General features: G+C 29.9%; 1 protein-coding gene across 4 annotated transcripts in view; it reads left to right on the forward strand.

Annotated features, from left to right (window-relative positions):
• The window catches only part of LOC142321454 (facilitated trehalose transporter Tret1-like), a 124939-nt gene that overhangs the window by 87899 nt on the left and 9688 nt on the right, over positions 1–27352 (forward strand). For 3 of the 4 annotated variants that reach the window (XM_075359553.1, XM_075359562.1, XM_075359567.1), the window contains exons 3-6: positions 8503–8641; positions 10352–10737; positions 13509–13695; positions 21453–21646. In XM_075359553.1, coding sequence (XP_075215668.1) covers positions 8503–8641; positions 10352–10737; positions 13509–13695; positions 21453–21646 — 906 coding nt within the window. The remainder of the gene's footprint in view (positions 1–8502; positions 8642–10351; positions 10738–13508; positions 13696–21452; positions 21647–27352) is intronic. The other variant, XM_075359575.1, reaches the window with a different exon arrangement.

Raw genomic sequence — 27352 nt, forward strand, 5'->3', positions numbered from 1 at the left:
TCTGGTCGAGGGCTTGGTAAAAATTTTGTCGAGTTCGCTGAATACGGCAAGAGCAATTGATAAAGACATAGCTTAACATCTTCGACCTACGCTTTGTGATCTATTACGGCACCGAAAAGTTTAGTCTGAAGAAGAGGAATATTGCGAGCTTTCGCCTGCTTTAAATATCTGTCTGACCAAAGTAAATCACAAACGCTGCAAGGTAAACCAAACGGATTGTTTTCAAATACCGTTTTGAAGCGTTTTTTCCGCTGCACCCCAATGGTCCTGCATCGCATCAATTCGACTGATGTTGATATCCATCAGCCCGTGGACGTCTTCCGACAGATGTATGGGTGTTATCTTCACTCATTATGTCAATTAGTTCGGGTACAGCAACGATAGAGGTGCTCGCGCTGTCGGCGTCGTTCACTGAGCGCGCCGTGCCAGCTTTGTCACGCTCCCGAAACACTCTCGCTAGCTCGGCACCGAACATTGGGGTAACTGTGTGTGCCCCATAGCCTCCCCTTTCCAACGATATGCGTAATTTATATTTCCGGCTAGCTTTTAGACTGAGGCTGATATATTGCATTTTTATATTTTTTGCACGTTTACTTGAGTATATTTCGTATAAATATTGTCAAAAATTCACTTTTTATTACTTAAATCGATCTATCTCGACAGCTCTAAACACAAACACACGAATCACCGCGCTATCACTTCTAAGTCGTGAGCTACACTGAATGGAAATGAACGAGAGCGCCAGTTTTGGCCGATCTGCGCTGTGCCTCAGCGAGCTGATCACATAAGTTATAAAATAACACCGTATTTACGTCTCTGAAACTAACAGTTACGGAACTAATAAGACAGGACGATATAGACCTTTTCGTTATGCTAAAAATTTCTGTTCTGGTACCCGTATTTTTCGGTACGATTTTAAAGACGTTTCACGCCAAAAATCTCAAACAGAGATTTTTGACGTGAAACGTCAAAACGTCTTCCTGTAGGGACTGCGTGTGAGACTAGAATGGTGAGGTGATGCGAGGCTAGATCAATCATCACCATCAATTAGTAACAAACAGGGTGCTCCTGGGGCGCTGTTTTGGAAGGTGCATGGATGCTCTTATTATATCTCTGTAAACAATCGTCCAATTTTCAAAATTCAAACTGGATATTTGTCAGTAGGTTGAAGGCTAATTTTTGCATCAGCTCTAACAGATCACGACTCTATATAACAGATCACGGTTATTCGGGAATGCAATATCTTCGCAACCAATCCTCCGAATTTCAAAATTCAAACGGAGTATTTGCTAGTTAATACAAATCATGATGAAACCAAACCAGAACAAAAATTAACTGTAACTGATATACTCAGAAATGGACCTTAGCTAAAGCTGAATAGCATATGAATGAACTGTTTCAAATGTACATCTGTTATGAGAAATTAATGTGAAAGCATATTCTTAGATAAACTATATCCATATATTTAGTGACGACAAAATAGACGTAATTCAGCATACTTATATTACCGATTTAAATTATGTTTTTCGATCGTGTCGCACGGTAATTCTTAATTAAAGAAATTCTTACAAAAAATATTATTATAATAATATCTGAATTATTATTACTAATAATAATTACTCTTCCTTCACTTTACATGCAAAACAATTGTCCCGTTCTTTTAATTTAAATGAAGGAAGACTCTCTTTCTTTCTTTTCCTATTTAGCCTCCGAACCACCGTAAGGTATTACTTCAGAGGATGATAAATGAAGTGTCAACCATCTCATCCATGAAGAAGTGAGACCATCTCTTAGTGAAGTGAGACCATCTCTGTCTCAAGTCGACCGATCCTGAGATCACACATCTCACGAACGGTCGACCTCAGACTGTACAAGACCACTTCATTTACATTCATACATATCATCCTCATTTATCCTCTGGAGTAATACCTTGCGGTGGTTCCGGAGGCTAAACAGAAAAATAAAGAAAAAGGGTCTTCCTTCATTTAAATTAAAATAACGGAACAATTCTTTTTACGTATAAAATGCTATACGAAATTCCATGTTTTGAATTAACATTTTCCTTGTTTATTTATTATATACTTAATTATTTATCTCTTGTTTAATATGAAGAGTAAGAAAATAAGGTACTGAGCACTGTAATAATTAATGCAATATCATGGTATCTCATGGAGTCATGTAACCGTTAAAACTATACATACCGGATCGATGGTAGTTACTAGTATCATTTTTCCTTACTGGTACTCGTAGTTGTCAAACATTAGGTAGATGTATTGTAAATTAGTATAATTTTAATTGTTGACGAAATATTTCATCGCTTTAATTATTTATTAGTTCATAATCTTAACTAGAGTTTCCCTTTCCGTCTCAGAATTTTCTTTTCAGTTTTCTTGTTAATGATACACTTTCCAACCGATCGCTTTTCAGCTGGGTGATAAACACGCACTTTCCAAAATAATACTTCTAAGGTAGGATTTGATTTTTTGATCGTTAAGGTTTATGTACGCGTAGATAAGGATGAATCCTTAACAAACATCTGGATTCCCTTTTTACATATGGCTGGCTGCTTTTTCATTACTCCCAACTTACCATTAAAGTTTCTCTTTACCTCTTTAATTATTTATTGCTTTTTTCCTGAGCTTACCGTCTGTAGCCTTTTATAACACTTTTTAAATACTAATACAAATCACGCAGATCTCTAATCTTTAGCGATTGTGATGTTTGAAACAAGCGATTTTTTATCCTGAATGGAAACATTTTTTTTAGTTTTATATAAATATTATATTTCAAAGAGTTATTTCTGTATACCAACAAACAGTAACAAAAAATACACAAACCCTCGTCAACTCCATAAAATATAACAATATTTGAATTTAATAGTCTTATAGATTGAAATAAACTGAAGTTGCAAAATATAAATTATTAAATATTTTATAATTTAATATAAATAAATATGTATGTCACAGTTAACAGAATTGTCAAGGGCGATTTATCTACATTCAGTACATCAAATTCGTAATCTAATTTTACAATGAAATAGTATTTTTATCTGTTACTACTACTCTCATTTTCAGATTTTACCTTTATTTTGTAATTTTTCTATTTTAATTAATACAGAATTTTATCAATTACTTCTAATGAAACAGATTATAAGTTTTACTCGGGCAAGAACATAGCATTGGCACATTACTAAAGTATTTAGAATATAGTGGAACAGCATGGATAAATAAATAAATTCAGTTTCGAAGTCAGTATTTTTAATATTTAGAGACACTGAAAGATACACATGGAAAATACACTGCGTATAATAAAAATGAAACAGGCATATAATCTCAATATGTAAGTAACAAATTACCAAATCTTATTGACATAGAGAACCATCCTTTTTTTGTAAATCTGAAGTCAAGCTGCTAAAATGCTGAATTAAAACAATTTCTATTTCAACGTATGTAACAAAAAAGAAGCATATCATTCAAATTTCTTCTTTAAACTAGGGAATCACACTTCCCTAGAATTTGCAAGAATTTTATAACATTCTTGTTGTGAAATTCAAAACCTTAGTTAGGTGAAGCTTACTTAATCCAAGGGTTAACAGTTGATCCGGGCCGGATCAACTACAATTACTAATAGTTGAAATTTACATCCTTTGTTTGTTTCATCAACTCTTTTTTGCCATGCACTTTCCGTATCTCTTTTACCTTCCTTAGAACTCTGCCTTGCATACACCTTATCTTCCTCATATTTGTTTCTTAAATTTCAGGCAGAATGCACCTACACAACACAACATATTATGTTACCTGCAACATAATATGTTGCATCTATTTTTAGAAATTAAAATTTTCTATTCCTAAGGGTTACAATAAAACTATTAAAAAAAAATTATTATGAGAATCGTTCAATAATTAACAAGACATTTGACAACAACGGAAAACTATTTATTAGAATAAATTTAAACTGTCTGACGTTTAAGTTGATACCTCTAACATAGAAACTATTAGTTGATAGAAAAGAATTTCAGTTATCATAACCTGTTTTGTTGGTTTTAAAATTTTGATTCTACTTGAAACATGTGGCATGAAACAACTGCATACTTTGATAAATTTTTATTTTCTAAAAGTGTTTTTGAAGGAACATCATTTTTGAAGGCTGAAATTCACTCGCACGTGTAAAAAACAGTATGGGTAAACATGTATTAACTGTAAACATTTTTATAACTGGATTGATAATTTTAAATAGAGCAGAATAAGTTTCACCGATTTGCACTGAGTCAAGATTACTGTATGGTCTGTCATGTTGGGAAGCATCATATGAAAATATAGAATCAATATTTATTGCTCAGAAATATATAATTAAAGTAATTTCAAATAAAAATCAACTGGTGAAGTCTTTTCTTCTTTTTAAGAAACTTAATATATTGTCCCTTAGGGATTCACATGTTTATAAAGTTTTAAGGATCTTCTTTAATAGAATTACAAATAATAGAGTGATGACGCAGAAGATAAACGCAAATTATGGAGAAAATACATTTTTGTACTGTCTACAACAAGACTTGAATAATAAAAACATTTCTACATCATTTTAGTACTAAAAATGAACAACTTACTCTCTGAAGCAATCAAGAAATTTAGGAACAAAAAACTAAGATTAGTACAAATTTATTTTCCTGGTTATTTGAAGTAGATAAAATGGAGAAATAGTTGTTTGATTAATATATTGCAATGTTTGAAGGAAAAGATCATAAAATAAGAAAATTGGATTGTCTTGAATGGTGTAAAATATACCATTAATATATAAATAACAAAAAATATACAAATATAAATAACAGCACAAATTAATTAATTATTTTAATTTATACCTTTTTGTTATTTTTAATTTTACTGGTAATCTCCAACATGGAATATTCTATGGAGGATACTACCTCTTTTCCAGTGCCAAGTGTTTTTTATATGGAGCATATAAATAGTTGTAAATTTCAGATGTATTTCTTAGATACTGTATTATGTAAAAGAAAATTTGAGAAATAAATTATTATTTTTATTTTTATCGTAAAGAAGACCTTTGGAAATTTCAACTGATTTTTTGCAAAACTGCATAATCAAGACACCCAAATTCACATTAGTGCTGAATTCTGAAATTCAGAATTGTATTTTTTTTACATGATAATCCCCATCCCATATCGATTATAACATGTGGTAAGCTACACATACACATGTAGTATTGATTATAACATGTGGTATTCAAAATTTGGGTCAGGAGGTGTTGCATCCACCTTATCCACCTGATCTCCCATCATCAGATTTTTGTTTATCCTCTCAAAGTATTTTTAAGTGGCACTAAGTTTGCCAAGAATGAGCAGTACAAGAATGGTTCAAACATCAAGTGAACAATTCTTTACTATTGGAATAAGAAAGCTCACATAAAGACGTGACAATTGCTTAAATATAGCTGGGAAAATGTTAAAAAGTAGAGTTAGTTTGTCATTTAATCTACATTCATTTGTTTAATTATTATTGAACAACTCTCGTACATAAAACTAACTACAGCTAATAAAAATTCTTCAGAAATTAATAAAAATCATTCATTTAAAATTAATCAAATTATTTTAAATAATTTACAGTTACACCCAATAGATTTAGAGGCCCAATAGATTGAAATAGATTTTACGTTTTAACACTAAGTAAGTATGCACCCTGTTAACATAGTCAACAATATCTTTAAAAAAATCTAATTTAAACATTGATGAAATTGGTCTGAAGTGAGTTTCATTTTTAAATTGTTGCAATACTAACTTTTATATAAACTTTTTTCTCCTACTAGAGCAGTCTGTGGAAAATAATGTGTTTTGTTTGAGCCCTTCCCCGAGCTGATATGGGATAGGACAACATGAGATGCTTCTTTAATTACCAAAGTATGTTCCTTGTGCTATTACAAAGTCAATAGGTAAAAATTATGATTGTTTCTTCATATGTTCTTTCCAGACTCCTTAAACCCAGTACAACGATTCCTGTTTACAAGAAATTTTATATATTTTATGTTAGAAATTGTAGATCAATTTCTAATTTTCTGTGTTTCAGAGGTTATATAAAAGCTATTTCTAATCAATAGCTGCAATATTTTCAGGGTAATAACTTATTAATGAGGCAAGAAAATTGATTTTAGATGTGATACAGCACTGTGAATGTAAGTTTTGGTTTTACTTCTTCATTAAGAGTTTTCTGCTGCACATTGCTGAACACTGTTTCTGTCTTACATATACCACTGATATCCTGGAATTAGATGTTGTACTAATCAATACATAAAGATGGTATGACTGTGCTGTTCTATGATAACAATAAGAACCTTTAACGATCAACAAAAACATTCTTCGAAGACTGGGAGGTTTTTATAAAACTTGAATGCCATAAGAAAAATTACATAAATTTTCATTCCAATTATAAGCTATATTATAATTTCAAACTTTCTTCTGAATTTGGATCCATTGAGGTATTCATTGAGTTATTTGGATCCATTAAGCCCTACGGTTTGTAAAGATTTATATGTTGGCTTTATCATTTTTTCAAATATAATGAAGGATATCAAAGAAATGGCAAGTCTATAGGGTAGCTCTTCCACCCTATACACCTTAGGTGTTTTTGAAATACATCAGACGATTTATCTGTTTTGCATATTTTTTACTGAATTCTTTATATTTAAAGATGTTTTTTTCTGATTTTACTCCTGCTAGTGAAGTGCAATATTATAAGAGGTGTGTGAGAAAAATAATGAAATTGACTTTTTACGTAACAAAGTTTTTATTTTTTTTAAACAGTAATACTATCCCCTTCAAATTAGTTCCCTTGGGCAGCTATACACCAGCGGAGTTGTTGTTCCCACTCCTGGTAGCAGTGCTGGAAGGCTTCAACTGGTAGGGCTTTTAACTGGTCGGTCACCGTCTTTTGAATGTTCTCCAGAGTTCCAAAATGACGTCCTTTTAAGACATGTTTCAATTTCGGGAAAAGGAAAAAGTCACAAGGACTTAAATCAGGTGAATAGCGGGGGTTGAGGAAGCATAGGAATGCATTTTGAGGTCAAAAATTCCCTGATGGAAATAGCCATGTGATACGGGGGGCATTGTCATGATGAAGCATTCACTTGTCTGCAATGTCTGGTCTCACGCGAATCACTCTTTTCCTGAGACTTTCAAGGACACGTTTGTGAAACAATTGGTTGACAGTTTGTCCTGGAGGAACAAATTCTTTATGCACGATACCCCTACTGTCAAAAAAGCAAATCAGCATGGTTTTGATCTTTGATTTGCCCATTCTACATTTTTTCGGTCGAGGAGATGGCGGAGTGTGCCACTCTTCGCTTTGCCGCTTTGTTTCAGGATCGTACTCAAATATTCAGGATTCATCACCTGTGATCACACGATTGAAGAATTCTTGTCATTGTCAATCCTCTCAAGAAGATCAACGCACATGTTTCTTCGATTGTCCTTCTGTTCCGTTGTGAGGTTTTTCAGCACCAATTTCGCACAAACCTTTCGCATGTCCAAATTGTCTGTCAAAATGTTTAAATTTAACTGTTCACTCATCATCCTTATTGTTAAACGACGGTCTGATCTCACAAGAACCCTCACACACTCAACGTTTTCATCAGATTTTGTAGTTGAAGGTCTCCCTTAGCGAGGTTGATCTTCAACGTATTCTCGGCCTTCCAGCGGAAAACTTGTGCTCTTGATAAGCAATGTTCCCCATAGGCCTGTTTCAACTTTTCGAAGGTCACACTCACGGATTCCCTAAGTTTAACACAAAACTTGATTGCACAACGTTGCTCTAAATTCCAATGCTCCATTTTCGTAACACACAACAAAAACACAACTTCACTGATGGCGCTATCAAAAATAATGTGTTGGCTGAACGGAGTTGAAACCGTACTGAGCATGTGGAAGGCATGAACAAACCGGTATACAAAGTGTTGCCAGATCGCTTGCAGTGTTACCAATCTCATTACTTTTCTCACACACACTGTACGTATAGCAGAAATCATCCCTCTCACCATGATTTTTTTGTTAGAAATTTGCGTGACAAGCAATCTAAAAGTACATTTAAAAATTATTTGTTAATTTCCTGTTTTTACTCTGATAATAATTACTACCTAGCTCCTAGGTTAGATGATGTGAGATACAAGGCTTAAAAGAAAAAAAAAATATCCAAAATCTTAAATCTGTTAAATTTATATTGATATTGCAACAGTATAAAAAATAAGATTCATTTAAATCAAGATGGTAGGAAAATAATTTTTTAGAAGATAAATTTTCAAACTTGAGCTAGTAACCTTTGAATCACAAATTCAGAGCTCTACTTGATTTATCCTAAAACCTCTTTCTTTAAGACAGAAAGAGGTTAAGACAAAGTAGATCATATTTTAATTAAAAGCTTTATTCATTTAAGCTGTTATCTAATATTATTAATTTTTTGTTAAATTTATGAAGATTTAATTGATGAAGAGCTTTTATTTTAGGTAATTACAATGTTACTTTTTGGCATTTTCGTAATTGCAAATTCACTAGTATCTTCCATGCCTACCATTGTTATTGGAGCTTTATTGAATAATGACAAAGAAGATTTTTTACTTGATGCTAGTGATGCCTCTTGGTTTGGTTAGTATAAATTATTGTATTTATTTATACTGTATCTTACATTTTCATTTTTGATAAACTGAATTTTTACACTCTAAACTTTTGAAAATGACATTTAATCAAATTATTCACATTTATATACAAGTCATAGATATTTTGGATTTGTCTTTTTTCAACATGTGCTTTTTGAAAAGTACATGTTGAAGGAAGACAAATTCCAGTGACAGAATTTGCAGACAATTTCTCTAAAGAGGAGTTTAATTAGAGTTAGTAGTTATTTAGAAACTTGTCTGTTCACATCTGTATTTGATTTTTTTTCTTATTGAGTAATACATTTTTCTTACAAATTTCAAATATGCTTAAAGTATTTTTAAATATGAGTGACGGTAAAACTGAAAGTTTATTTTCCTGGAACTGTTGCGAATTTAGCCTTCTGGGAGTGAAAACAGTATTGCAGAAATAACTCACTGGAAAGGTTGAAAACAAAGGAAAATAAAAGTATAGAAACAGATTGTTAAATAATGAAAATAACAAAAGGAAAACAGATTTTTAATTAAAAAATTAGGAAACTCAAAAGGAGAAATTGAATAAAATTCTCCAAATAGAATCAGTTGTTGATGTTAAGAAAGCATTACATAAAAATGGTTCCAAGAAAAATTAAAACTTCATTACGAAAGCAAAGAAATTTTTGAGACAACTGTTGTTTGAAAAATTAAATATTATAAAAATGTATTTACTCTGCTTAAAAAGATATGAACCAACATGTGATTTCTATTTATGTTAATTCAGAACTACTTTAATTTACATGTTTTATCAGAATTGTGATTGTCTTAAGAAAATTAACAGTGAACCAGATACTGAAGTTTAACCAAAGTTACTTGAAGAACAGGAATCATAAATAAAAACAGTTAAAGATCTCATGAAGTAATAAAAGAAAAGAGTATGAATGTTTGAAAAGAAGACAAGTTATCAAAGTTTTGTGTTCCGATTTCCATAATTTTTTCCCTTACCTCATGTAGCAATATTATTTTAAAGTAGAGCACATATATTTTAAAGTGAATAACTTATGTATTTATTTACAACCCATTGGACATCTACATTCTATCTATACAATGAAGTTACAGGCAGAAAAGATGGTAATAAAGTTATTAGTTTCTCATATTATATTTATATTAAATTATCAGCAAATTTTAAACCTTCATATCTCTTTTCTAAGAGTTATTTGTCTCAGAAGAATTATTTGTAGTTCAGTTCTCATATTACCTTGTTCATGCCCAACCAACAATGTAAAAAATAATTCATTACTATCTTGAAAAATTTTGGTTTTCAGATTTCAACAGAAATATCAATTTTGACTACCCCTGAATCCATTTTGACTAGTTTCGGCATGATGTCTTAAATGAGTAATTTTTAGAAATTTCATTAGCTGCTCTCCATTATTTGCATAGAGAATCAATATGAAATTTTTTTTTAATAATTATATTTGATGGCTTGCATTTAAAAGATTATTTTTATATCTATGCTGATTACATTTTCCTCAAAACTGGGATTAGAAGTTTCAATGACCAGCTAGGGGACCTGTTGATTGAAAATGTTCACTTCTATAGCAATGTCAAGTGATATGAAATTGTATATCTATCGATATACCCATTGATACATACACAAATGTTGTTTGTGTGGTAAGTAGAATAAAATGTGAATTAAATAATGTAGAATAACTTTTTTTTACAGGGAGTATAATATATGCCAGTCACCCTTTTGCAACTTTAATATCTGGCTTCTGTCAAGATACATTTGGAAGGAAACGTGTACTACATGCAGTGAACATACCTATTTTTATAGGATGGATTCTAATATATTTTTCATCCAGTGTAGTGTACCTTAATTGTGCAGCGATTTTATTAGGATTAAGTCTTGGTTTCATTGAAGCTCCTGCATTATCATACATTGGTGAAATTTCAGAACCTCATCTACGTGGAGTAATGTGCTTATCAACAGGCATATTTGGCAGCATTGGAACATTACTTGAAAGTTTAATTGGTGCATTAACAGACTGGCGTAGCACTTGTGCTATCAGTGCTACGTTTGCCGTGGCAGCGATCATAGCTCTCACACTGGTATGATATAACTTCTTATAACTATTATATCCTCAATTACCATTGTTTCTCATAAACCTGTAAGTTCCAAATTTACAATAATGAATTTTTAACATGATCATATATTTCAGATAGATACATAATCTTTTTTTTCAGTATTAACTTTAGTTTTGAGTTATAAAATATGAAGAGAAACTGCACGCCCAACCAATCAGAATTCCAGAATATTATAATCTAAATTTGAAAAAAGTAGAAAACTTGACCAAAAAACTTTTAAAATATGAATTTTAGAGTTTGACAATAACATTATAAACAGATTGTATAACATTAACAATTTTAATTTCTTCTTCTGTAGTCATAATAATGAATTAAGATAACAATGAATTATTAATTAAGTCATTTAATTACCACTTTTTGTCATTCATTTTGTTTCTATACACTTGTACTCTTTTAAGATCTCCAACTTTATTTTCTAATTTGCCAACTTGCCACAAATAATCCTAGTGTGAACTGTAAAATCTGGAGTAAACAATTAAAGAACTACGTAAACACTTGGCTGTTTGTTGCAGAGTGGTGACCTCTTACAGGGTGGGGATTGAGTTAAACCTAAAAAGCGGATCCGGTCTCCACCTGGTACAATCGCAAAAAAAAAAAAAGTAAACACTTATATTCCATATTTTCTTAATGGTAAAGGAATAACTAATTAAAAAATATGAAGTGTATGTGAATCCATATGTTTAGTTTACTACACATTTCTATTTCTGACCCTAACACATAAAACAAAAAAAAAAAATTTTACATGTATTTTCAGCTCACTCTTCAATAATAAACTTATTGGGAACAAATACTTTCTTTAAATACAAACTGATTAATTCCGTAAGGAAACTAATTTTACCATAAAAAAATAACAATGATGTCCAACCATGCAATAAATTTAAAAAAAAATTATATGTTTAGTTTAAAGGTTTCATAAGTAACGTTTACTCTAATAATAAGTAATTTTATGAATAATTAATTTATCATTACATTAATCCTGAAACGATGATTTAAATTTGGTTTTATGAACCAACAAGATCATATTAAAATGTTCTTTATACTTGTTAGAAGAAATTCTCTATAACAGAAAAAAAGTCCCTTTCTTTCAATATCAAAATATAAAGTACTGTGCTGAACCTTTAAAATTATGTACATTATTTCAGAAGAAAGAAAATAGTAAAAAAGTTTTACCCATAAATAAGTTTTATCATAGACATAATGAATGCATAATTGAGTATCATGTTTTAGTGATAGATGTAACTTAAATTATAAAGAATGATAAAAAAACAACATTGTTTAACTTTTTTTTATTTAAAAAAATTTTTTTTTAATTATTTTTTTAAAGATATTTTTCTATCATTCTTTCTGATGATCAACATTTCCAGGAATGGCAGTTAAAATAACATCCTTTGATCTTCATTTTTGGGAAAATAAGTTTTGGGTACAAAAGGAACCCAAACAACCATGATGGATTGAGTTGAGAATCACAGCCATTTTTTTTTTAGGTAAAAATGGTTGGAGGGGTAGTGTAAACATTAAACTACGTCAGTCATGATGAAATAGTGAGACATGTCACAAAACATAAAAAATGATATTTTTCACATCTTTATATAATGACTAAAATATTCCAATATAAATTTAGTTCAATAGTGAAGCCAGTAGATAAATTCTCTGCTAATCACATTAAAACCCACAGCTTATCATCCTTCACCTGTATTGACTCTCCTGAATCATGGTGAAGCTAGATTTTTACACTACGACGGCAGTTTCTTAGTTTCAGTCATAACCACAAAGCAAGTTCTTAATAGCAGTTACAAAAGTTTCTGAAGATTATACCTTTAATACCACCCTGAGCTTTGTGGAACAAGATGTAATATTGCTGCATTTCTCAGCTATCAGGAAGATGGAAGAACTTTGTAATGCATACCAAATTTTTTGGCCAAGTCTTATTTACTGTGATTTTTATCCAGCCCACTTCTTCACATAGTTCATGATTAATCTATGTTGAAATCTTATTATGGATGAACAGCTGAATTTTTGCCAACATTTTTGGCCTTTTAGATTTATTCTAGTTGTAGGCCTCCCTTTTTGATTGATAGCATCAATCTATGTTCATCAGCCTTTTACAGCACATGGTAAATGTTACTTAACTTCTTATGATCAAAGAGATTTCTCGTTAAAACACTTAATTCTTGAATTCTTGCCAAGTCTTCTTTATAATTTTCCTTAAATTTAAACAAAATCAAATACAATTTGCCGTTTCTTTTAAATATATTTAAAAAAATCAATAAATAACACATACAAAATTGCAAAAAAATTACTTTTTTTAACCTAAGTGTACCTCTGTCAGCAGATATTCTAGTATCAACATCATAGTATTAATAGTGAGTTGTGTGTTACAATAATACAACCATTTAATTCTAACCTAGACAACTACAACAGAGTATTTTAGCTCCATTATTATTAAGTTATTTGGGAAAAAAGTTCATAAAAAAGTAATAAAAATGTTTTATTTCCTTAAAAAAAAAAAGAATAGATGTATCATCTGATATATTCATACGTTTCATAGTGCTACTTTCTGTATTTCAGTTTCTGTATCAGTTGATTCAACTGATATGACAGGTTATAATGTCATAGATTTTATAAATAAACAAAATAATTTTATAATAAACAGAATTATAATAATTAATTTGTAGAGTCACAAATCTTAAAACATAAATTAATTATTTATTTATGAAAAGTTTAATTATTTTTAGATTCCAGAATCACCAGTATGGTTAATAACAAAAAATCGTACTTCTGAGGCAGAAAAAGCGCTATGCTGGTTACGAGGTTGGGTAAATCCTACAAAAGTAAGAGAAGAGTTTTTAGCTATGCAGGAACATACAAAGTTATCTAGTACAAAAAAAAATGAAAATGATACAAGACCAAGCAATAACAAAGGTAATACTGTTAATCATATTTTTTGTACTAAGCAACCCGTATTAACATGTTTAATCATAACTTTCTCTTTATTGTAAATGGAAATCCATTTTCAATTAGTGTAAAATATGTAATGAAATGTGTTAATAGTAGAACTCGTAGAACATAAAATATAGCAGCTAGCTAAGTAAAGGAAACCAGAACTAACTAAAAAATGAGCCTAGTTTGATTGCAGTTTGGTGACTCCACATAAAGTGAGTGGTTATATACTACAAACCACCTTTAATTTTGTAAACTCTCAGTCTACAAAAATACTAACTCTCAGTTAATATTTAATAAAATTTATTTAAAAAGCCACCTTACCCACGAAATACAATAGATTTTTCTAAGAATTAGCTAAGCAACTTACCTTACAAGAAAAAATAAACATTATTTTTTTTGCAATGAAATTAAACTTTATCGAAGTTATATAAAAATAGATTATAATAGCAAGTAAATTATTATATATTAAAAAAATGTCATTGTTAGACTCACACATTCACATATATATATATATATATGTTAGGACTATCAACATGTAATCGTGACTTTTGTCTTGATCAAATATTAAATATTAATGTTAATGCTTATAAATGTAAATAGAATTTTCTTACAAAAGTCTTCTCAAAATTAGATTAAATCATAATCTCAGCTCAAAGGACTGTCGTAACATCTAGTTGTGCACCTCCCCTTTTGATTGCAATCAACTGGACCGAAAGTGTTCAAAAAAAACCCAAAATACAAATTTTTGGATTTTGGACTTTTTCTTAAGTGCAGCAATAATCCCTCATTGAGAGCTTTTCAACGATTTATCATATGTGATACTTATTTTCATTGGTTCCAGAGTTATAGCCAAATAAAATTTAAATTAATGAGATATTTCGATCTTACAAGGGGAGGGCACATCGGTTCAAATCCGACTTCATCTCCTTTTTCTTTATTTTTAAATTTAAATATATTGATTTATTAATAATTATTAACCTCTGACAGAAAAACTTTTACAATAAATAATAATTCAATAATAACAATAAATAAAAGAAATAAGAAAAAATACCAACAGTTATTAATGAAATAAAATTTTATACTTTTCATTCTAATAAAATGTGTTTATGTAAATTAATAGGCGGCGTATAAAGAAGTCTTGTGGCGTCCATATCAGATTTTTTTATATAAATTTAGTATAATAACGTTTTCGTTATTAATTTATATCACCTATGTAGTACAAAAAATCGCGTATGTGAACGCGCGCGTGTGATTTAGGGCGCTTAAACAGAACCACTATGAGTGTTGTGATAAACTAGCCATTCTTTCAGATATACCAAATCAGATACTTGAAGATAACTTTACATTTTTTTAATAATATATAACCTTCATGAACTATTTCACTATTTTCTGAAAACTTACAGATTCCAATTGTTATAAAAACACAAATACGGCGACATACAAGAGAAAAATCTACAAACAACTTGTAAATTTTTACTTTACTTGCTGTAGCGATTAAAATCCTTTGTGGGTAAAGGATACCAATTAAAATTCAAATTCTCTAATCAGTTTCTAAGATTTATTCAACGAAAGAATGTGAAATTTTGATTTCAAACAATAAACAAAATGTACTCCATACTTCCTAATTACAAATTTAAAACATTTTTGTAAGGACTACATGGCAATCAAATGGCCGAAATAATCTATAGAAATTTCAACTATATATTGAACAACTAGTGAAATAAAAAACAATCAAACCACTAAAACATTAATTAAAGCCTTACTGTATTATATCATCTTGCTTGTAATTAAAAAAAGTAGACTACTAAAGCCATGCAGTTATATCTTTTCATATTTTAGATCACAGTCTCAACAGATAGACGAAATTGTAATGTGTTTTGTTATGTTGAATTATAGCATGTTTAGATTAAGAAAATTTTATTTAACCCGATCTGAAATATTAATTTTGTAAGGTCAAGATAACTGTACTGTGGTTGGTCAAAATTTGCTATTTTCTGAATTTTTAAAAATATATACATGCTTACTATGGCTGATTAAAAAATATGGTTTAGTAATAGGTTGAGGTATGGTGTTAACATCGTTTATACCCGTGAATATTCAAAGGAATTGCGTATTGCAAACGGTTAAGTTTGGTGCATACCTATTGTCCAGAAGTATTCTCCTTATGATTCGTTAAAGATTTGGGTAATTGCTAATGGTAGGAATTTATTGTATTGTAACTGATCAAACTATTCAGTGTTGTGGTCAGTGTTAATACAGTGTTTTCCGATTGGTCAAATGCATCCATTCTTGTGATTTTTTAAGTAAATACAGCATTCTAATTGTTTTTAGTTCGGTATATTATAATTCGTCTAACAATTCAGTATTGAATTCTTAATTACAATTTCGTTTTAGAGCTACAGGAACATAATTGTAATTAGATACTTTGATAAATTAATTTTTTCATGTATGGTACGGATGGAATCATTTATTACTGTTTGGCTGCATTTCATTCTATGGAAGTGCATAAAACGCAAGCGGTAAAAATAGGTGTATGTTTCAAGTAAATTTTGCAAGATTTTGAAAGTTGTTGTTGATACTGTAATTTTATTACTTATTTCAAACTACACATATACAACCCTACACACTTACGTATTCGTATACGAGGTCTGTAAAGTAATGAGACTAGTTCAGAAAACCTTTATTTACAATACAATTACCCATGCATTCTTATCACCTTCGAAATAGTTCCCTTGGAAAGCCATGCAACGCTTCAAACGGTTTTCCAACTCTTCATAACAGTGTTGGAACTCAGAAACCGGCTTTGGCTGCAAAAAAAAAACTAGTCTCATTACTTTATTTACAGACCTCGTATGTATAAATTACGTTTTATTGTGTAAAAGTATGAGCATTCAAATGATAAATATGCATTAGCTCAGTGCACATATTTAACAAAGAACAACAATAGTATTTCTTTTCTTTTTTTTACCTCCATAACCACCGTTAGGTATTGCTTCAGAGGATGAGATAAATGAATTGTAGCGTGTGAAAATGCCATGCCTCTCCGGGATTTCATCCCGGGATCTCCGGGTAAAGTTCAAATCCCAGAAATAACAATAGTATTACAAGTAAATTTCTTCCCTCAATATAAAACGGGAAACTAAAAAATTTAGTGTAATTTTTTTTTAAATACTATTTAAATAAGTTTTGGTGATGATTGATAGTAGAGACAATTTCGTAGATAAACCTTTGTTCAATAAAAAAAAAAAAGAAGAAAATATACATGTAGTTTCGAGAATAATTTTATATACACAAGTTGTAAATTATACCAACTAACTGCGTTTTATTGTTTTATTTTCTGTTTTTATTACTTAATTCCCTTATAACATCTGTAATTAATTAACTGGAATATTTTTTACCAGTTAGTTGTAATTTTTATTTCACCAATTACATGTAATTTACATCAGAAAAGGTAAAATCAAAAGAAGTACCTCAAAGAGTTCTGTTTTATTCCAATACTGAGAAGTTCTATTATAACACTGGTCAACAGTGATTTTATTTCATGGTCGATATTTAGTGAATGTTATCTACTTTTGGATACTGATTCTGATAATAATCAGAATCAGTATTTTGCAGTTAGAGAAATTCTGACTTAACAAATTTCCCTAACCACCTCAGACTTTTTGTAACTGCCCTACTTTTTTCCAGCAACTGTATGTCCATGAACAATGCTAATACAATAACATATTATTTATTGCAGCAATTAAATTGTAAATTATTTGAGTTGATTAATAGTAATGAAAAATAAGTATTAGTATTATTTACACAGTAATTACATACGATACACAGATGATTCATATCATATTTTTTCTAAATGTAATTATGTCATCAATTAGTCACATACTGCGCAGCATATATAAATTCTGTTTTGGTAAATCAATGCTAGATGTAATAGGGTAAACAATAAAAAATGTGCCGTGAAAAATCTCAACTACATCAGTCAAGTGTGTATGATTTAGTGATGCAGTTACTTTTCCTGCAAATTTGTGATTTCTTTTCTCCCTCTAAGGTCAGAAACTGTGTGAAATGTGTTTAAATTTGTAATAAATATTTCTGAGTGTATTACAGTGAATGTTTTAATAAAAATTCCACAGTTGCATTAACCATCCAGACAATTTTTACTACAACTGTGGTGAGTAAACATTAAAGTCTTAAAGGAGAAATATAACTCCATTGATAAAAAAAAAAATCATATTAACTACATTTTGAATGTAAATTAGGAGATCAGGGCAGATCCTGGGCTCCTCACATTTGCTGCAATTCATGTGCAACACTGGTGACTGGTTGGTTGAATGGATCTGATCACAACATTTGCAATTCCAATGGTTCAGAAAACTAAAGGATCACTTCACCGACTGCTATTTTTATTTTTTTTTAAATATCAGGGAAAACAGTTAATACTAGACATACTGTTAAATATCTTTATACTCCCTTTGCTATAAGGCCAATGCCCCACTGTTCAGTCTTCAGTTCCAGTATCATCAAAAACATTATAATTAGATGAAAATGAAGCTGTTGATGTTAAAGGTTGTACAGATTGTCAGATGATGAGCAAAGAAGAGACTCAGACATTTTAGAAAATGCTAATACTCAACCACACTTAATTAATCAAGTCAGAATTAAATCATTTTGTTCTGATTAAAATTTATCCAAGAATCAAGCAGAAATTCTCACATCACAACTGAAAGGATGAAAATGCAATATTAAAATAACTGCTTTCTGTGGTAGGCAGTATAGATTTGAAAGTTTCTTCTTCCAGTACAAGGACATTATTGTTTGCTGCAATGATGTGGAATCTTACTAGAAGCCTTGGAACATATTGAAAAATAAACTAAACAAGTTGTAAAAAGTTCATTTTCAATACATATTCAGTAAGGGCATGGTCATTCTTCTATTCTTATAACATTATTAATTGTATTAAAATTCATTACACATTTATATAGTTTTTAATTCTTTACTTATTTTATCTTCATACTATTTTATTTAAAATCTCTTTTTATTTTAGTTATTGCTTTTACGTATCATTATACTTTTTACATGCTCTGACCAATATTTCTCCTTTAAGTTTTCCTGTAATTTGCTTAAGCAAATGTTATATAACACTTCTTATTACCCATGAGGCAGTTCACTTCCTGATTCTTGACATAATCTATTAAAATCCATGGCTGTAATAGTGTCTGATATGTTGAGACTCAATTTCCAGTCATCCTTGGGATTACATTCTACAAAAACACATAAAAGTATTTGCATGCTAAAAAATCATTTTTCAATAAATAAAAACAGCAGCTGTGTGTGACTCTTCTGTTTGTAAATGATTTATTTGTATGTTACTCTTTTCAACTGAAAAAAAAACTCTTTTTCCCTTTATTTAAGTTCAATTATTCTTTTTAAATTTGAATTCAAATTCCATTCTAATTATCACATGCTTTTTCCAGATCTACAAATGCAGTTGACTTTTTATTCTTTGCACGCCTAACTTCTAGAATTCTTTCTATAGGCCAGATGGACTTCGTTATAAACATACTCTTTCTGACAATGAATAGACTTCATGTGTATGTCTTCTACACATACACTGTACACACCTGCAAACTAGCCTATTTTGACTGTGTGACATAACAATTATAATGAAATGAGTCTCACATACATCCAATCTCTCTTTCTTTGAATAATAATAAAAACATTTGATAATTCCACTACTAATATAAAAAGCTTATTCAATCCTACTTCTCTCAGGCAGTATTGTATTTTATACGGTAATTCATCAATTTTTACAACTTTAATCATACTTAAATCTTTCATAACTACATCAAATTTAAATCATAGAATAGTATCTTCTAAAATTACCATCAATTTTTTTCACCTCCTTTAGTACTTATCAGATAATCTTTCTCCTGTATGCAATATTTCATGCCAGTTTTATACAGTTTCTCCTTCTTTGTACTTTATATTTCCACCCTCACCTCTGATACTTATTTTTTGGTTTCATTTCCTTTTCTCTTATTTTCTCTTATTTTCCTATATGACACATCTATTACTATCTTATACTCTAATAAATTTGTTTTCTGATTCTTAGACGTTAACAATTCAGTTTCCCATTAATATTAATTATTACCTCTATTACGTATTTCATTTGTTCATAACCGAGACAGTAAAATATCAGAAAATACTTTTCAGGATGGCAGACACAAACAAATCTGTCTCAAATATTTAACATCTGAGATTTAAGAAACATAGAGAGCCTTTAAGTAACTACAACACTGCACGTTTAATGGTAATGAAATTAATTTACTATTTTCTAGGATTTCAACATCTTAATTTATATAAATATTGTTTTAAACTAATAAATACTGGGTAATAAATATAACTAATAAGTCTTTACTGTTATAATAATGGTTTGTTCTAGATGAAAAAGTGTTGTTGATTTTGATATCAAGAATATTTCTATTGTTCTATTACAAACAGATATTGATTTGTAGTATCTATATAGGGGTGGGGAATAATGTAGGTGATGTCTATATTTAACAAAGTTGAAAGATGAGAAGGTAGTTTTGAAATTTATGATTCTGTCATAGTGTCACAGAGTAAGCAGTATTTAAATTTTTTTTTAATTACCATCATTTGACTGGTTTTATGCTATTCATTTTTTTTTGTGGCAATCTTTTAACCTCAATATAATTACTATTTACATCATTAGATATCTGTTTTTCATAATCCAGGAGTAGTTGATAGAATACCCCACAAGTTATTTAAATAATTATTTTATTTCAGTAGGTGATGGCTCCAATTAATTTATTATGGTCGGGACAGTAAATATGAAACTAACACATATTTGGGCTTTAACAAGAATGCAGCTGAATTTGTTGTCTTCTAGAATAAAATATTCTAGAGATAACTGCTTCCCTACTGAGATTTCCAGATGAGAGCTTCACAAAAGGAACACAAAAAGAATTTAATTTATACTCAACTTCAAATATTCCTAGACTATATATGAATTATAGACGACAAACTGCTCTAATACAAATATGTTGAGTTTTAGTTCTTAATATACAAGTAAAATCTTTGAAATTATGTCTGCATACATATTCTTTGATGCTATTAAATGTATTCCATATTTTTACTTTTTTTTTAATCAAGTACACAATGAGAAATGTGGATATTTGTTTGAAAAAATTTATTTGAACACCGTTAAAGACTGCCTCAATAATAATATTTGTCAATAAGAACAGCAATTCGATTTGACAAATAATTTCAAAGAATCTTTTCAAATATTCATCCGTGAATATTTAAAAAAGCACTAAAGAGAACTTATATAATTTACTGTCGAACCATCAACACATCTAATAAACATGCATAAACTCAGAAATTTAAAGATCTTATCTTCATTATATTAAGAAAAAACTTAAAGTTTGAATTTTAAACAACCCTTTATAACTTAATAATATCAACTTAATTCCACATATTTGTAAATCATAAATCATAAGTAGATGGTGGAAGGATATTAATTTACCCACCCTCCTACTTACCTACACAGAATTTTTAATCAAAATTTCTTATACATAAAAATGGTGAGAATATACTCAACAACAGCACTGATAAAGTATCTATATCAAGAACACATTAGCGCTAAACTTTGTTAATTTTACGGTTCCATATTGTGTTTGAACATTGTTATTATATGAAATCATTTTTTTTTTCAGAAACAATCATATATGAAAAACATGGAATAATCAAAAAGATAAAAGTTTTAACAAAACCAGGTGTATATAGACCATTAAGAATGTTGATGATTTGTTTTATGATATCTGATTCTGTATCACTGCGCAGTATTAGACCATTTCTTATTAATATATTTAAATTAATTGGAACACCACTGAATCCGTATTGGGTGCTGGTATGTTTTAATTTATTTTATCACAAAAAATGTAGATCAAATAAAATTTTTATTTACAAATTTACCAAAACCAAGTGACAAATAAACGCATCAAATTTTTTTTTAGTTACTGCAATCAAATATTCTAATGTAATAGTACAAGTTTGTATTTTTTGAATGAGTTAGAAAAACAGAATTAAAAGGAATTATCATGATTACTTTTTGTTTAAATGGAAAAATAATCTTTGAAGTAATGATGAAATTATAATAGTTTTATATTAGTGTAATAATGGCTATTTTCAAATTATATATTAAATATTCTTAAAAAGAATCTTATGAAATTTTTTAGTTTAATATAATTGAATAGAAGAGAAACTGCATTATTAGTTATGAAATGTCCTTTGGAAAAACAATTTTCATGTAATTTGAAGGGGAATAATTTTAGTTTGTTTTTTTTTTAATTTTAATGGATATCTATTTTTTAAAAGAACATGCCATTCATTCACTACACAAATTCTAATCAATAAGATCCCTCAGAACCTCCAAAATCGATTGTAATGGTTTTTATTCACATCCCCAACAGTCAACAAAAAAATTTAAAGATTCATTATATGACTTCTATTAGGTTCACAATACTGAATATTCATGCAAACATATTTTTGAATTGTTGAAAGTGGTCTCAGAACACTACATAACAAGTGTTCTTTTTTATTTAACTTCTCTTGAAAATAAAGGAAATCGATCATAATATTGGTGCTGGATGTAAAATAAAGAGAATTTCAGTTTGAATTTCAAACTAAACACCATTTGGGGCTCATTTACTGATAATATATTTCTACCTCTGTTTAGTTAAGAAAACATCTTATTAATATAAACATTAAATTTGCATAGAACCTGAATCAGATACAAATTTTTAGCTATGATTTTTTTATTATGAATTAATATTGCTCCTTCTGCAATAGAAGCTATGATTATAATGTAAACTTGATATTTTTTTGTAATTGATTGTCCATATAAATTTTAAACACCTCCTGATTTAAAAAGGCATCGTTAGAATAAACAACATTTACCACCTAAGATTTGTAAGAAAGCAATTCATTTATACCATACAGTGATTATAAATGAAATATATACTTTCGATAGCTTCTTAAAAATGTATTTCTTAAGAGTTGAGATGATTACTTACATGATTATACAGAATTTATTAAGTTTTTATTTCTAAATGTTCAATGTGTGTACAGTTTGTAACATGACAGATATCAATCAACACGTTAGTCGAATTCGTCCCAAACACGTGCAAGCAAATTTCGGTCAACGGTAGCATTTGTGATGCGTTGTTTTAAGTCGTCGGTATCAACAGAAGGGAGGTTTAATAACTTTATTTTTTACATAACCCCACAAAAAGTAGTTGCTAAGGCGTTAAGTCTGGACCATATGGTGGCCAACGCTTATACACCATGTTTTCCTCACTTGGGAAACCATCATCTGGGAAGGCGTTCATCCAGATAATTTCTAACCTGTAAGTGCCAATGGGGCGGAGCTGCATCTTGTACAAAAACAAATTTGTCATCTTCCTCGAGTTGAAGCATTAGCCATTCACTTAACATGTTCAGATAAATTACTCCGTTTTACTTGTCACTTCGTGAAAAAAAAACGGCTAGTACACCCTTTCACGATATACAGCGCAAAACATGATCACTTTAGGGGAATCGCGTATATGTAAACTTTCTCTTAGGTTTTCTGCAACCCACCGGGTTGGTCTAGTGGTTAACGCGTCTACCCAAATCAGCTGATTTGGAAGTCGAGAGTTACAGCGTTCAAGTCCTAGTAAAGCCAGTTATTTTTACACGGATTTGAATACTAGAACGTGGATACCGGTGTTCTTTGGTGGTTGGGTGTTCACACATCTCAGGAATGGTCGAACTGAGAATGTACAAAGACTTCATTTACACTCATACAATATCATCCTCATTCATCCTCTGAAGAATTATCTAAACAGTAGTTACCGGAGGCTAAACAGGGAAAAGAAAAAAAAAAGGTTTTCTGCACCCCATTTTCTGACATTATGTCTATTAACTTTTCCACTAATGTGAACGTACATTCATCACCGAAAATTAGAGGATGCAAAAAGCCATCGTCATTTTCAACACATTCCTGTACCTCCACAAAAAATGTTTACGTAAAACTTTTTCGTCGACATTTAAACTTTGTACTAACTGTAATTTATAAGGCGTCATTTTCAAATGTTTCTGCAGAATTTTCCATTCAGTCAGTTGGGGTATTTGCAATTCTAAACTTGCTGATCTAATCGATTTGCCTGGGCTACGTTGAAACACATCACGAACACGATGAATTTGTTCTGAAACAGGCCCTCCAGCACTTTTCTTTTTACACAGACACCCTCTATTTTGAAACTGTTTATTTCAGTCATAGACTGATTTTCTTGTTGGTGATGATTTACCATATTTTGTTCTGAAACGTTGCTGCACAACAGTAACCGAGTTTGTTTTCACTAATTAGAGAACATAAAAATTTCATCAATTGCAGGAGCGGCCATCTTGCCATACAGGTAAAATATCACATTAGCAGCCGAACATATATACATACCAACATACACTTTAAAAAATTCCCTGTAAAACCATACCATTTACTGCATTCATATATACCAGTTTAATTTTTTATAAGCTATCGAAACTGTATATTTCATTAGTAATCGCTCTCTATATTTTTCATTCGAAATTTATTTCGGGGTTTTTTAACTAGATCTTCATTTTTATAGTATTGTAATTCTGAGGAAGTTTCTTTTTGTAAACGACATGAGTGTATTCATGTACGATTTTTTTATGTTTTGTCAAATTTTCTCAAGTAATTTAACTGAAGGTTCTTTAATTTTAATCCGTTGATTCTCTATCAGGATATGTATATTCTAAGTGTACGAATCACCATGATAATGTACGGAGAAAAAACATACACTTGTAATAAAGTAAATTGTGAGTAAAGGAAACTAAATAAAAATTATATATTATGTTATTTATATATACTGAATGTGTTAATTTAATTTGAATTCTGTTCTTTAAGTTTTGAATAGAAACTTTAAGAAATGATTGCTCACATTAAAAAATGAACAATTGTCTTAACCCGTAGTTTTACAATTTCCATGGTAGTCTGCAAGTTTTTAGAATTTTAACTTAACTATCGTAGTAATTTATATATTTACACTTACAGAAAAAGATTACTGTCTACATAGACTTATCGATTTCTTCATTAAAAATTTGTACATACGGTATACCGGGTGGATGAAAAACAATTTACACCTAACTTTTTTTATAATTGAGATAACTATATGCGGTTTGCGTCATTCTTCCTTGTTTGAGGGGCTATTTCAATGAACGTATATTTGACTCTTTTTGATCTTTGGGTGATGGGGAGATTCTGAAATTCTCTCTTTATTTTACATCCAGCACCAATATTACGATCGATTTCCTTTATTTTAAAGAGAAGTTAAATCAATAACAAGCATGAAACATAGAGTGCAGAGATTATTGTTTAATAATAAAGTGCAGTGATTATGTTTTTTTGCATCCCAACCAGAGTTTATAAGGAAACGTGGAGTGAATTCTCCTTATCGGTCTTTAACACAGGAACTATACAGGTTTCACACCACGCTTAACCAAAAATACTTTGTTCAAAAATTCTGTCAAATTTAGTAAATAGTTTATCTTGGAGTTACTCTCATTTCTAGAAACAGTAACCTGTGAACATTTTACAGCTTACTGTAATTCACATAACATTCAAAGAAGTTGATTCTCTAACCAAGAGGTTAATTTGTTTAAAGTACGTTGTAAATCTAAGAGAAAACTTCTGGACATAAAAATATTTTCTTTCAGAGTTACTTTGAGAGTTTCAATAATGACACCTAATTAGTATATTAAATCGTAGGGGGAAAGATTAGCTCCAGAGAAAATTAAAATAATAAGAATGAAATCCAGAAAGGCGAAAATGATGTGAAATATTTTGTTAGGTACACATAGAATTGAAAGAAAAATGATGCTAACTGAACAAAAAAAGATTTGTACTTAATCACTCTTTACAACCCAAGTTAAAAATAAAGATGAAATTATATATTTGTGATCAAATTATCGGGACGTAAGCTCTGTAAAGTTTTATGCAAGTAGCAAGCAGGTATCTTTCTCCTTCTCAAGTGTCAAAGCCTGTACAGAAAATATGTGACCTCACCCTACACACCTTAACTTTTTCTTTTCATACTAATTGATTAATAAAACTTCTACCTAGATAATTAAAAAATTGTCAAAAGAGCAATGAAATTGTTCTACCAATATGCTCTGAAATCTAATTCTTCTTGTCCAGAAACATTCATTTAAGAGGCTAAAAAGATTTTGAACACTAATATCCCCAATAACTCTCTCTCTCTCTCTCACAGGATTCTATAGACAGAAAACTAAAATATTGTGATACCAGAACCATTCTTTTAAAAATGTGTTCTATATTAAAAAATAAAATTAAAAAACATGAAGTTGTCTAAGAGACTTCTGCTCTTTCTGCCTACCTGTAACTCCATAACCACTAAATTAATGAAAGTTGAGATATTGCAATATTAATAATGTTATTTTTACTTCAAAATAAAAAAAAAATAAAAAGTATAATCCAAATAGGATCAGATGTTCTTGCTCCCCAAAATCTGTAGACTCCTAGCACCCTCAATTAAAATAATTTAAATATTTTGGTATTTTTCAGTTAATTTTCGTAGAATAAAACTGTTATTTTGTTATTAACCCCATTTCATTTATTACCCCAGTCTCATTTATTAACCCCACTATAAATTCTGATATACTGGAACAATTAATTTCTATAAGAGTTCTATTTAAAAAAAGAGGTTTGGGCTCCATTATTCACAAAGGACCTGTAGCTCTCATTAATTAAAAATTGAAACATAGATATGTAATATGCTCTTTTCGAAGTGTCTTATTTCTTTGGCCATAATAAGAATATTATTGTATGAAAGTTCGAACTCTGTTGACCAACCAGTCTACTCCTTCACATAAAGTAATTAAATTTTATGATATTTAGTTTTATTTTCAAGATACATATTTATCCAGGACATGTTAGTAATGTGAAAGAGGTCTGTTATGATGCCAAGCCTTCAATTAATCCTAGTATTCATTTAATTAAAATAAATTTGGTCCGAACTACTCCATCTCAAAATACCTTATTCTTTAATGTGAGAAAAATCTGAATAATGTCTGTGAATAATAAGTTTTCCCTTCTTGTCACCCACCACAGAATTTTTCAATTATGAAAATCTAATGACCCGTATAATAAGCAAAAAATTAATAATTATGAAGTTAATTATTACTGAAATCTGTCATAAAAAATTAAACTTTGTATATTTATTCCCCTTAATTTTTTTTTTACAAGCCAAATATTTAGAATAAAAAATTAATGCAAGCAAACTATTCATATCTCACTTCATACAATTCAACCAGTTAATCATTTGTTATGGTAAGAGGTGTGTGAGAAAGGTAATGAGACTTGACTTTTTACTTAGCAAAGTTTTTATTTTTTTCAAACAATATTATACCTTACAAAGTGCCCCTTGGGCAGCTATACACCGACGAAGTCGTTGTTCACACTCTTGGTAGCAGTGCTGGAAGGCTTCAACTGGTAGGGCTTTTAACTGGTTGGTCACAGTCTTTTGAATGTTCTCCA

This window comes from Lycorma delicatula, chromosome 1 (genome assembly GCF_047948215.1).
Source record: "Lycorma delicatula isolate Av1 chromosome 1, ASM4794821v1, whole genome shotgun sequence".
NCBI lineage: Eukaryota > Metazoa > Arthropoda > Insecta > Hemiptera > Fulgoridae > Lycorma > Lycorma delicatula.